Here is a 13,822-nt window from a genome sequence, read left to right on the forward strand (position 1 = left end):
GATGCTAGCCATCCACCTGTCTCCTTATCTGTCTCCTTTGTGTCCTTTCTTGTCCTGCTGTCTGTCTCTACATGTGTCCTTCTCTTCTTGTCCGTCTGTCTACCTGTGTCTCTGTCTCTCTTTGATGTATCTTTTTTTCTGTCCGTCTCTCTTCTCCTCCTCTGTCAGACTGCGTTGTTGTCTGTCTGTTTCGCTTATTGTGCTCAAGCTGCTGCTTGTCTGTCTGTTTTCAAATCAGGAAGTCAGACATCTGTACACAAACCCCCACAGAGTTCCTCTTTCACTGTCTGTCTGCAGCGTTCTGCAGAATTCTTCTTCACTCTTCATCCTGAACAAACCCTCAGATGTCAGGATGCATCACTAAGCGTTGCTGTAATCTGAGTTTGAGTTCGTTAATAGTTTTGTGAAGTTTTGTCACTTTCTGTACTTTTTCTTGTCTTGTTCATGTATTTGAATATTTGATTTCACTTCATGTTTTATCCAGTTTCGGTTGTATTTTTAGTTTGCTGGGTGGAGCTCAAGATGACAGAGAATCACGTGTTCATGAGAGTAAAACAAAGCTTCAGCTTATATTCAACTATTCTGAGTTTAAAGCCAGGCTCCTCCCACTCTTAAGCTCCTCACACTTCCTCAGAGGCTTGGTTGTGATGCATCATGAAGCTGCCGTACATGAACCCGCTTCAGTCGTTCTCACCTTTCCTTTCTTGGTCATCTTGTTGCGCAGGTAGCTGAACGTGCGGCTGATTTTAGGGCCTCCTTTTCCCTCTGTGTCGCTCCGCAGGGGGCCCGGCTCCTCCTCTGAAATACTGAGACACACACACAAACACACACACGACATGAGAACACAAACCCTTCATAGCAACAGCACATCAACGGCGTCACTGTGTGATAATCTCAACTCTGGTATCAATCATACGTCTGATAACAGCATAAATATGAGCTTCCTCATCTTCACTTCTCACCTGTACTCCAGTGAGCCGGAGTTACTGGAGAACGGGCCGCCTCCTGCAGGAAGAACAGAGACATTTATAAAAGCACAAAGTCAGGCACAATATTTGGATGGGGTTCAGAAGTAAATACTCATAAAGAAGCAAAGATGTTAATAGAGAGTGAGACACAGAGGGAGGGACCTGTGGGTTCAAAGGTTAAACCTAGAGAGCAGGAGATCAACCGTAAAGAGCACAACACTACTGGATGCAGAAACAACTAGAATAGATGTTCTGATGAAATTGATTCCTGTACTCTCAGCTGAGTTTAATTCCTACAAAGACAGTACACTGGCCTTGATGCTTTGGTGTGTTTATGGTAGAAGAAGGGCAGAAATATGACCCCCTTCTTATCAGCAGGTCCTCTGTGGAGGTTGAACAGTGTACAGCCTGAATCAAAAGCCAAAAGAAAATGTTTGATGTTTGAGGAGAACCCAGGCTGCTGATTTTGGCCAAAGCAGCACCAAACTGGACTGTAAGCCTCTGCAAGACATGATGGCAGAGCGATGGACGATGCTTTACTTCATCCGACCCAGGCAGCCACGGCGACAGGAAGGTGGTCATGATGCAACAAAGCAAGGTCTGACACAGTGTTAGTGATGTGCTTAGCGTTGACAACGAGAATCTATCGATGTCTTATTATTATTATTGTGAATTAGAAAATACATCAGCTGCTCCGATAACGGCCTTTTCTCCCCGCTGCAGTCAGAGGGGAGAAACCAAACACACCGAGCCAACAACTGCAGGCTCGAAAAGCGCTTCTTTCCCCAGGTCATCTGTTATGTGGAAACAACAAGTCTGTTCATGATCTTCATAGACAGGAATCTAGGGTGCAATGAGGGAGGAGGGTTTCTGATTTCGGGGCCTCAGAATTGCACCTCTGTTTTATGCAGACGATGTAGTTCTATTTGCTTCATGATACTCTGACCTCCAGTGGGCATTGAGGCAGTTTGCAGCGGTTTGTGAAGCAGCTAGGATAGTCTGCCCCTTTCAATATGAGGCTGTTGTTCTTTGCTAAACAGCAGATCATCCCCTCCATGTAAGAAGTGAGTCTCTGCATCCAGGGAGGGAGTTTGAATATCGGCTACCGTCCCTGTCCAGATCTGATCCTGAATGCAGCACACCGTGACGTGGACTTACTCAGTGCAACCAGCTGACTAGGTGAAACTCCTGCCACACTACAGCTTAGGTTAGGAACAACAGGTGGATGAATGCTGTCTGACATGTACTGTAGTTGGAGGTTAATTAAGATGGACTTCAATCAAGTCATCTTTAAAGGCAGGATGATGAAAGGCTTATATTAAAGCTGTTTAGTTCAAGTCCGAACACAAGCAGCGCTCTGAAACAGGTGGTCTGATTTACAGGCTGTTAATATGGCTGGTTTAACCTGGAAGGGTGGAGGGCAGGGGATGCACAGAGGACAAACAGCCTCAGTGTTAGCTGTAAGAAGCTACAGGAAAGCAGGAGCTGTGGTGTGATTCTGAAGCTCTGAGGGGGAACCACATGTTTTAGTTGCGCAGGTGTTACAGGACTCCACTCTGACACACAGCTACCTTCATCGTACTTACTCCCTCCCTCTTCCTCCTCCTCCTCATCACTGGAGGAGCAGCCAACAGAAAAGAAGCGTCTGTTTTTGGGGAGGAGTGTGGGGATACTGAGGGAGAAGCTGATTCGTCGCTTTGATGAAGAACATCCAAGCACTGAGAGTGTGGATGAAGCAGCAGGATGAGGATGAGAGTGAAAACAAAGAGTAACTCACAAATCTAACATCACATCTACAGCAGAGAGAGAGAGGCGGGAGGGAGGGAGGAAGGAAGGAAGGAAGGAAGGGAATGATGAGGAAACAATATGACTCACCACCTATGTCTCTTTGACTGATGGCAACCATGGAGATGGATTTGGTGAGGGATTGGTGATGGAACATGGTGGGACAGCTGTTGGTCACTGACAATACCTGATGTGATGGCTAAACACACACACACACATTTATACGACATGTGTAATAAACATCACTCAGTGTATCTTAAGATAGCTGCTGTTTCTGGCCTGATACACTCCTGTACTCCCATACACAGGTTTGAATTCATGATAAGCATGTATTGGGTATTCTGCATGTTGAGATTGAAACTATTGAGGATGAGACACTTGTATAATGAACCTGGTGATCACCAACCATCCATCTTCCTTTTTCCTAAGGCTCAAGGTAGAGAGCTTGCATGCCGCTTTAATGTTGTGCTGACTCTTAGACTGTGGTGGCCCTGATCGAGGACCCCATCATTTTATAGCATCAAATAACTAATTCAAACTAAACTAGTCAGAAAAATGAACACTGTGAAATAAATCAGCATGATAAGAACTAACTATAATGACAGAAACCATATTTGACAAACATATATTTGACCTGGGTTTTGATTTCAGAGTCTGACCCATGTCCCATCTGTTAACATGAAGGAGGCGGGGTTTATGACCAAAACTGCAGCCAGTTTGTAGCGGGAGCTCTAAGCTGTTGCTCTGTCCATGATTTCATCCAGTCTATGGAACAACAGACCAAATGGTTGATGATAACATAGTTCCCGCCTCTGACGAGGTAAATAGCCAAGATAGCTCGGAATCTGGAGTGGCAAGAGGGCTCATGACAACCCCAGACATGACCCTGCTGTGTTCAAGGATGCAAGAGAGACATGCAGGGAGTCTTATGATCTTAGATTTGAGGGAAAATTAAGCAATGTTTGAGGTATCAGCTACAAAGTTAATAACCTATTAAATACTTTAAGACAACAGCTAACTGAAGCATTCAACCATTCCCCACTAGCTTTACTGTTAGCAGGAATTAACACCTTATTACCAGTGTGTCATATAACACTTCTATACCCTACTGTTAACCTTCAGGAGGTGATATTAACCAGGAGTCATTGAATACTGAGGTGAGCTAATGGGTATTTAAACTTTGAAATATGGACTGATGTCACTGCAGTTTTCACTGTGAGTATATGACATCATACGTGTATCTTAATCTGAGGTTTAAACCCTGAGCATTATGTCAGGAGAAAACCAGAGCCAGGTAATTATGATGGTTAATTTCTCTCTTCACACAACAAAACAACACACACACACACACACACACACACACACACACAGACACACACACACACACACACACACACACACACACACACACACACACACACACACACACACACACACACACACACACACACACACACACACACACACACACACACACACACCTGGCTGTGGATGCTGCCAGCGTCTCCCTCCTGCTCCTCCTCGGTGAGGGACAGCAGAGAGCCCCTCTCCTCTCTCCTCCCTGCACTCCTCTCCTGCTGATCAGAGAGGATGCTAGGACATTGAGTCTGCAGAGTCCCTGTCTCCTCCAGTCCCTCGAGACTGTAGCTGTTTAAATGAGAACACACACACACAAACACATTGAGCTGAGGTGTTACAGGTGTTTCACATCATGGAGTTTAAGTTGAAGGTGTGACCTTCGGAGTCAGTTAGAGGTCATTGCCCTGTGTGGATTACCTTCTGCTGTCTATTTGCTGCTGGTCAGGGCGGTGCAGGTTGGATGGACACCAGCTCATACTGCAGAGATGGACGGATGAAGGAGGAGAGATGATGGGGTGAGACGGAGAGAAGGATCAGTGATGAGTGTTAGAAGGTGCAGCTGTTGAACAGTTAGTGGTCATGTGATCAGTGTCTTCAGTAATGTTAGTCTTCAGGATGGGGACGGTGTCTTACAGTGTGATAATGTGATGGTGTGGATAAGACTGAAGGACAGAAAGTGAACTGTTGGATGTCTCAGTATGGATTGAAGCAGCTCATGGTTTGCTCTGAACACTAACACTACATCTTTAGGAAGGAGTCACCTTAAGAGCTATTATCAGGAGTTTCATGATACATCAGGCCGTTTTAATCTCATGTAGAGACGCAGGTGACACCAAACAAACAGAGTGAGGAGAAGATGCTGTGTATTCTGGGTATTTTCCAAGATACTTTGTCGCTACAGAGAGTGAGGGTGCAGTGACAGACCTGTGTCCCTTACATGCTAGTGAACAGCATGAATGAATATGCTTCAGATGTGTCAACATGAAAAACCTACCAACATTTTATAAAGATAAGGCAAAGTTTGGAGGAGCTACATGTTTGCTTTGAAACTAAATGTTTCTGATGATTATTCAAACTAAAGACAAGGGAATTCATAAAAATATAATTAATAGAAGTGCATGTTCACATTTCTGTATCATGATAGAAATATGATCTCGAAAACACAAAGTGAGAGAACAACAGCGTTTCAATGTATCTGTCTGCAGGAGTCTGCAGCTGCTGGATGAAGTGTTCTCACTACTTTTATGTAAGAAAAAGTAGTGAGACACACACACACACACACCGCACACACACATACCCACACGCACATGCACACACACACACACACACACACACCCACACACACACCCACACCCACATGACTGAGTCACAGACGACTTTTCCGTCTCCACCCTCTCCACCTTCTCTCTCACCGGAGCCACTTCTCTGAATCCAGTAATGACTTTTCCTTAGGATGTGTGCATGCGTGTGTGTGTGTTTGTGTGTGTGTGTGTCTGTGTTTATGTGTGTGTGCGTGCGTGTGCGTGCGTCTAGACAGTCATGTGAGCAGACTGAGTCACTCACTGCCTTCCTAAATTACACCCAAACACATTGATGTGTGTGCAGTGAAGGAAAGCTGTGAGGTATGATGATCCATATGCGTGCACACACATGCACGCACGTACGTATGCGCGCACACGCACACGCACACACACACACACTCACACTCTTATATGCATACACAAGTACACACGTGCATACACGCGCACACACACGCACACACGCACACACACGCACACACACGCACACACACGACTGAATTCAGAGCTGTGTTAGAGCTGCCTGCAGGTGAAGGACTCAGTCTTTTGTAACATGCTGATCTTTGACAGCTGTCTTGTATTTTTTAAGTTATTTGTTTACAGGACAGCTGAGGAGAGGTAATTTGGGAGTAGAGTTAGGGAAGACATGCAGTCGAACAAGCGACCTGGACTATAGCCTCTTTACATGCCGCACACGCTTAAACCGCTAGGTCTACCAGCGGCCCAACATCCTGATGCTCATAGTTCAGCTCTGTCTCTGTCAGATACATTAATAAAGGTGATGATTGACAGGCGTACCTTCTCCTGTGCAGGGGGGTCTTGGCTCTCTTGGTCTCTGCTGATGGACTCCCCAGAGGGCTGAAAGGAGGCATGCAGACAGTCAGCATGTGAAGGACATAAAAACACAAGGTGACACACATATGTGAGACAGTGTATATGGAACTGTGGTCAGCTGACACTGACGTCAGGGGGCAGAGTTAGTACCTGGGTCATGAGTGACGCTGTTTGGACCGAAGGTAAGGTGTGATCTGTTTGATTCTTTCTAGATTTCATCCTCATTCCTGCACAAACCTAAAGCTTACTGAGTCTCTTTATAAACACTCTTTATAAACACTGTGTTACATGTTTAGTGAAGATCTGCTCCACAGGCTTACGTGTTTTCTATTCTTTGTTCTACAGTTGTGTTCATTATGTTTCACAACCGAAACAAACTCCTCATATGTTCAAACCTGCAATAATCAAACCCCAAATCTGATTCTTCTTCTGCTTCATGGTCTCCAAATCAGATCATTCAGCGTCAGTGATCTCAGAGTGCCTCTGTGACTCAAAGATCACATACTGGGTCACTGGTTCAAGTGCTGGTGAAATATTGAAAACATGGACCAAATATGGAAACTGGTGAGGTGCCAGTTCAACGCCTAGCAAGGCATCGAACCCTCAACGGCTCTGGGTGCAGCCCCCTCATATCAGTGCATGTTCACAGGATCCTGTTTGTGTTGCATTAAGTATGTCAGCTTCTTCTTTTAAAACTTCTGTCATCTCATCCTAACAACACGAACCTCTGAGGCACAGAGGGGAGGAGAGTGTAGATTCACAGCACTACACTGTAGCCGCTCTGTAAAGGGCCTCACTCTATCGTTGAGCTTATATCTGTCTAATCTAAAGTCAGTTCACTCTCTCTTGAAATGGCCTGCAATGAACAGTTTTAAATCCACTTAACAATCTTGTTGTTGTACTAGATGTCATTGTGTTTTTAAAGTAGAACAAGTCATAATCATCTGCACAGAAACCTCACCTTTTATTCTCTTTCAGATTGTGATTTATGATGCTATAATCAAGCCATATAAGCTTATGAGAGCAGACACAAACGTATCTAGATATGAATGACACCATCCGTAGTCAGCGGTGTTTGCAGAGTTATAGAAATGGAGTAAAGCTGAAGTCTGAAACTTTAAATCTGTCATATTAAATGTTTATTTCCTCTGAGTACGGTTAATAACAGGTCGCTCCATGTTAAGTAAAAGGTGTTAATCTTTTTAATGTTCAGTTTGAATAACTCTTTTTCTCTTTGATGTTTGAATCTTTTTAAAGAGACGTTCAGATGGAGAGTTTCGTCTCTTCAATACCTGCTCGGTGTGACGTCAGTCTGTGCAGTGGCGTTGTTCCCGGCCGGCTCCCAGCTGTGCCGACGGAGCGGGGAGAGAGAACGGATGGAGGCTCGCATGATGGCGGAGGAGACAGGATTCTCTGTGAGCTGGTCGTGTTTCTCCTCCTCTTCTCCTCCTCCTCCTGTGATTCAAACAGTCATAAAAAACACAACTTATGTAAAGTGGTTTTCCTGCATGCGTGACAGCGTCACAGGAGAACTGACAGGAAACAGGAGAAACAATGAGCGACACGCGGGCCCGCCTCACCTCATCCTTGAGCATAAACTGTGCGCTCTTTGAGTCAGACAGAAAGACAGAGATTTACTGATGCTGCTTCATGTTTAAGAGACATTGAATCTAAACCAGCGGCTTCATCAACCTGACAGTCAGCAGTGAACCACTCCTCCACAGAATGAGTTGTAGAGAGAAAGAGATCCAGAGTGCAAATGCATTAAAGATGAGAACATTGGCATTTGTTGATTTCAAATGAGTGTAATCAAAGCTTTTCAGTTTACGTGTGCATAAAGTATCAGAAGTTTTAATCCTGGATAACTCTGTTAAAGATTACACTGTGACTACCACAGCATCTATTTTTCACGCTTTGAGTGGTGAACTTGTGATAAATTGGGGTCAGAGCTCCTGATATTTCCTGTAAATGTTCTGATGAGCATGTCTGTAAACAGCGTTGAGTTCACAGCTGATAGGTGGAAGATATGATTGTGTTAAAGCCACAGAGCGTCAGTGGAAACGTCTGAATACTGACATCTGTGATTACTGAAATATGAAACCCTGTGTTTCTCTTGAGAGCTTACCCCGGTCCTCTGTTTCTGATTTCCAGGACAGCCTGGAGCTGCGAGGAGACGCAGGCTCAGAAGAGCCTACTGACAGATCCCCCTCGCTGGGACGGGCATCGTCTGTGGAGGACCAGGAGACATGGACCCCCCTGTCCCTGGGTCCCAAACGGGGGGGAGGGTCTGCAGGCTGGAGGGGGCAGAGGATGAGAATTAGTATGGTGGTTAATAGCTAGGAGAGAGCTGTCTGAAACATGTCATCGTGAACCAGTCCTCGTCTGATCTGCTATCTCTGTGAGGACGTTTGATTTCTTCAGTCTGCACTGTTATTGGAGCCAGACAAAAACAGTAAACATGAATCTTCAGGCTGTTCTGTTTCTAACTTCTAAGATGAACATCATCAGATGTTTCATGACGTGGATCTGTGTGATTAGATCTGTATCTGCAGTGTGGCTCTTATATCTCAGTGATCATCTTCGGGTCTGTAAAAGAACATCCGGCTTCATGATGAGTATAATCTGACATCACCTCCTCAGTCCTCTCTGAGTGTCAGCTCTGCATCACGTTCTGTTATCAGCTTTAACTTTACAGTCTCATGAAGGTGAAGAAGCTCCGTGTTTGTGAATATGTTGTGTTCAGGGTAAAGAGATTTAGAGAGGGGCGATGTTTCAGGTGTGTATGTCAGGTATGTTCTCTCTCTCTCTCTCTCTCTTGTTCTGTCCATCTCTCTCTCCCTCTCCCCATTCTCTCATTCTGTCCCTTTCTCCCTCCCTCTCTCCCCTCCCATCTCTCCCTCTTTTTCTATCCTGATCTTTCTCCCTCTCTCTCTCCCCTTCTCTCCCTCCAGTCTCAGCAGACGTCTGCTCTGCAGTGAGTCTGGTCCAGTCTGAGTTGTCTTCCAGTCAGAGAAAGCTCTTCTTGCTCATGTTGCATTATTGAGTCTCTGTGAGATGAGGTGTCCTCAGAGGACTGGTTCTTATCTTGAGTGGTATCAATAAATAAAAACCTGACCTGAACTCCTCCTGTGGGACAAAGTTCAGGGGGAAACAGTCCAGGCAGCTTCAGCCTGCCACATGTTAACGTTCTGAGGGAGCTGGGTGGAAAAGGACTCTTCCAGAAGAAGTGAGTCACAGTGATGACGCTCTGAACTAACAGGAGCTCAAACTGGTGGTTTTAATAACCCCAGCTTTAGGATGTCTGGAACATCTAGCACACGTGTTTCACCCTCTTTACAGCCATGTGCCCCAGCTTCATGGATCCAGAAACGTTCAGTATCAATGATCACTGCTCCCTGATCCTGTGTGAGAACCACGCACTCTCCTATAAACAACCTTGTTTGTAAGAGTTTATGAGCCAGGGTCCGTGCAGTCCGCTGGTTTTCCTCTGACTCCTGCAGAGCTGCTGAGGGGAAAGTGTTTCCAGGTCTGTTACGTAACACTACTTTCACCACAGAGTTTCCCATTCAGCTTATTTTTAGAAAGCTGTGAAGGTAGAGAGCTGCAGATGGACTGTTTTAGAGACCCTGATGCGAAGGAGGACTGAGAGGACGTCAAACACACCAACACCAGAGTTCACAGAGAGGAACACCACAGTTTATGACCTGATGGAAACCTGGATGCAAATACCAACATGTGTGTGTGTGTGCGTGTGTGCGTGTGTGTGTGTGTGTGTTTGTGTCATACCTTTTTAAAGACACTATCGTCCAGCGTTGGGCTGACGGTCAGACCGTCTTTGTCTGTGTGCGTCAAACACAGCGACACACACTCGTCTGTCTCTGGGAGGACGTCTGTGAGGAAGAGAGAGGTTAGTCAGTGAGGAAGGTCTGTGTGTGTGTGTGTGTGTGTGTGTGTGTGTGTGTGTGTGTGTGTGTGTGTGTGTGTGTGTGTGTGCGTGTGCGTGTGCGTGTGTGTGTGAGTGTGTCTTTAACATTTTTTTTCCTCAGTAGAAGATGTTGCTGCTGTGTGTATGTGTGAGTGATCCGTGTGTTGCAGTGCTGGTTGCAATCCTCTGAGACAGGAAGTTGACCTCATATCACCCAAACCACAAAAAGCCAGCCTCAGTGGGTGCGTTTGTTCGTGTGTGTGTGTGTGTGTGTGTGTGTGTGTGTGTGTGTGTGACAGTCAGCAGAGCTTCTGTTTCATGGTTACTGCTCTGTTAAAGTCCCATCATCATAATAAACCTCATGTTACATAAAGAAGTGTGTGTTTCTGTCTCAGTTCCACTGCTCTCAGTTTGTGGTGTATGTTTGCTTCGTGAGTTCATCAGTCTGAGTTTGGCTCTCTGTCTCTAAAGTACGGACACACATCAGGGTTTATGGTCTCTAGATCCTGTAAGTCCTGAAGTTGTGAGGTGGAGCCTCCATGGATTGGTGGACTTGGTGGTCCAGCTCATCCCACAGATGCTGGATTGTACTGAGATCTGGAGTCAACACCTTGAACTCAATTACTTTTTCTATCGCTCTGTGGTCCAGGTCTGATGCTCATATGTCCACTGTAGGAGCTTTCAGAGGTGGACAGGGGTCAGCAGGGACACCCTGAGCGGTTTGCAGCCCCATATACAACAAACTGTGATCATTGTGTGTTCTGACTCCTTTATTTCAGAACCAGAACTCACTGTTTTAGCAGCAGTCTGAGCTCCAGGAGCTTTATAAAGTGTCTCAGGCTTTTTTTTTACCCAGGCTCAGCACACATGTGAGCAGGTCAATGCCACTGTGTCTGTGTGTGGTGATATTTTCATTGCTTCATCAGGTGAAAAATAACCCCAACATGTTTTCAACATTTCCTGTTCTTAATGTTTGGTTTGTTTGGTGTGATGATGGTCTCACCTGTACATGTCACTGTGTCAGGTTCAGGGCGGGGCTGGACTGGACAGAAGACATCCCTGTCCCTCTGGATCTGAGAGATGAAGAAGAAGAGGATGAGTCATGAATTCATCAGAGTTACACCTGAGATATGATGTCATCACACAAGGGAACTGTTTGAAATGCACGTGTGTGTATGTATGTGTCATGTTGGATCACAAAGATATGTACAAGCGACACACACTCTCTCTCTCTCTCTCTCACACACACACACACACACACACACACAAACACACACGCACATATCACATCACAGGCAGATGATTGTTCCGCCCCTGCGACCACACACAGTCAGCTCAGTGTGATGTTTGAGAGATGTAGGAGGGCTTCTCTAACACACACACACACACACTCACACACACACACACACACTCATTCACTCACTCACACTCACACACACACGCACACGCAAACACACAAGTCAGAGGGCAACGGGTTGAGGAAAAATATTCAGGAATTTCAAATCAGCAAAATACTCCTGAAGATATGGAGGTCCACTGTGTGTTTGTGTGTGTGTGTGTGTGTGTGTGTGTGTGTGTGTGTGTGTAAAACAAAGAGGCCGTCCTATGAAAACAAACTGTTAACACCAGCAGCAGATGTCTCAGCTCTCTCCTTGCTGCAGTGTTGAGCTTAGCAGTAGTTTACCTCCATAACAGAGCACAGGTGATACAAACTGGCTGCTATTTCACTCGTTCACACTTTGATACTCGTTCTGTCATTTATTAGTGTACCTGAACATGACCTGAGGACCAGAGAACAAGAGTGTGCTCCAAAAGTCTGAGAAAGTAGTACAGGAGGTAGAGCCTTCAGTTATCAGGACCCTCTCCTTTGGAATCATCTACCAGTCCCCCCCCCTTATCACCTACTTTAACTCTCCCTGTCCCATTAAAGTTACTAACCATATACTTTCTGGAGTCCCTGAGCTCCCTTGTCTCGTAGGTTCCTCTGAATCTCCGCCATAGATGGCCTGCTAGATTGGACATGCCAGACTTCAGCTGCGACAACTACTACTATCTGTCTCACCACTATCATATCTCGCTCTTGATCTCCTCTATCCCTCTCTCCAACCCCAACATGGTTGAGGCAGATGGCTGTCTAACATGACTCTGGTTCTACTCAAGGTTTCTGTCTGTTAAAGGAAGTGTGCCCTTGTAACTTGCTGAGTCTTGTCTGCAAGATGGGACTGGATCTTATCCTGTCTTGGTGTTGGGTCCTTCTTAATAATTTAACATAGAGTACGGTCTAAACCTGCTCTGTTTGTAGAGCATCTTGAGATAATGTTTGTTGTGATTTGGAGCTATATAAATAAAGATTGCTTGATTGATCGTTGAAGAGTGATCTGTGTGACAGCGATATCACCATACATCTTGATAAATCAGTATCATCTCCACAGTTCCCTTAAAAACTGCTGGAGAAGAACCAGAGTAAAAGAGTCTGCCTTTCACACATCCCGTCTGTCTTTTTGCGACCTCTGTGGTTTTTCATCATGTAAGAGTCACTTAAGAGTGCCTGTCACAAAGAAGCTTTTATTCTGAGGGAGCACTTCAAAAGAAGGAGTCTTAATGAAGAGATGAAGTGAGATGAGCACAGATGAGACCTGTCCTCTGGTCCTGGTGTAGTGAAAAAGGTTTGAACATAAATATTAAACATTAAAAACACAGATCATATTCTGCATGTGTTGTCTATGAACATCCTGTCAGTGTCTGACTTCTGTAGGCCGAGCCGTCAAAGTGACCTCATATTTAGTTGTGATGTTAATCACTGAAGCCAAAGACTCCTTTATTCCCTCGTCCATATGTCTGAATGGATCCATTGTGATGTCTCCATGTCCCCTGCTCTGTCTATTATCAACATCCTGCACACAGACAGATCTGCACAAAGAGACAGTCTGCAGCACAGAGGAACAACAGGCAGCTTTTATTAGACACAGGGGACTGCACAGGCTGAGCAAGTGTTCACTCTAATCCTCTTTAATGTACACGTTTCTGAAGCTGCTCCTTCAACCTCCCTGAAAACAGGACGACCCTGAAGCCATGCAACATGCCACACAGGCTGGAGAGAAACCCAGATTCACTCTGGACCACTGTTCATTTTAAAAAAATTCATAAAACTGCTCAGGCCTACTTCTTTAGATACTACAACCCAGCTGAGGTACACAGTATGTTGACTGGCTCAGACATAGACAGATCTTTTCATGACAGACTCATGTTGGCGGTCCACAGAGGTCAGCTTAGATCTGAAAGCTGGGCCAGGACTTCAGACATATGGAGGAGGACCGACAGAGACATACACCCAAAGTCTTAACAGCTGCTCCGTCATTAGAGACACATAATCACCAAGTGCACGTCTGGACAGAGTGGGCAGGTTGCTGCAGGTATATCAGTGTGAAGACGACAGTAAGAGAGAAGCCCATCAACAGATCCATTCATAGCTTTCACAGACTGACATCCATTTCAGAGTCTGAGCAGTGTGTTGGAGAAACTGCTGAGCAAACCAAGGAGTCAAATCTGTCCAATCTGAGACACAGAGTGCTTAGCTTCATCTGACTGCATCATTATGGTGTGAAAACATAAACATCCAAAAATAACATAACTTTTCTCTTACTTCACACCAT

The 13,822-nt window shown here is 45.3% G+C and overlaps 1 protein-coding gene across 1 annotated transcript in view; it reads right to left on the minus strand.

Moving 5' to 3' along the window:
- Nucleotides 1-13,822, minus strand: part of akap13 (A-kinase anchoring protein 13) — a 91,868-nt gene that overhangs the window by 21,890 nt on the left and 56,156 nt on the right. The window contains exons 12-21 of the mRNA XM_034685695.1: nt 11,173-11,242; nt 10,031-10,134; nt 8,370-8,538; nt 7,537-7,699; nt 6,209-6,268; nt 4,530-4,589; nt 4,235-4,400; nt 2,844-2,952; nt 963-1,005; nt 695-806 (exon numbers count right to left, since the gene is read on the minus strand). Coding sequence (XP_034541586.1) covers nt 695-806; nt 963-1,005; nt 2,844-2,952; nt 4,235-4,400; nt 4,530-4,589; nt 6,209-6,268; nt 7,537-7,699; nt 8,370-8,538; nt 10,031-10,134; nt 11,173-11,242 — 1,056 coding nt within the window. The remainder of the gene's footprint in view (nt 1-694; nt 807-962; nt 1,006-2,843; nt 2,953-4,234; nt 4,401-4,529; nt 4,590-6,208; nt 6,269-7,536; nt 7,700-8,369; nt 8,539-10,030; nt 10,135-11,172; nt 11,243-13,822) is intronic.

The sequence above is a fragment of the Notolabrus celidotus genome, chromosome 6 (assembly GCF_009762535.1).
Source record: "Notolabrus celidotus isolate fNotCel1 chromosome 6, fNotCel1.pri, whole genome shotgun sequence".
Classification (NCBI taxonomy): domain Eukaryota; kingdom Metazoa; phylum Chordata; class Actinopteri; order Labriformes; family Labridae; genus Notolabrus; species Notolabrus celidotus.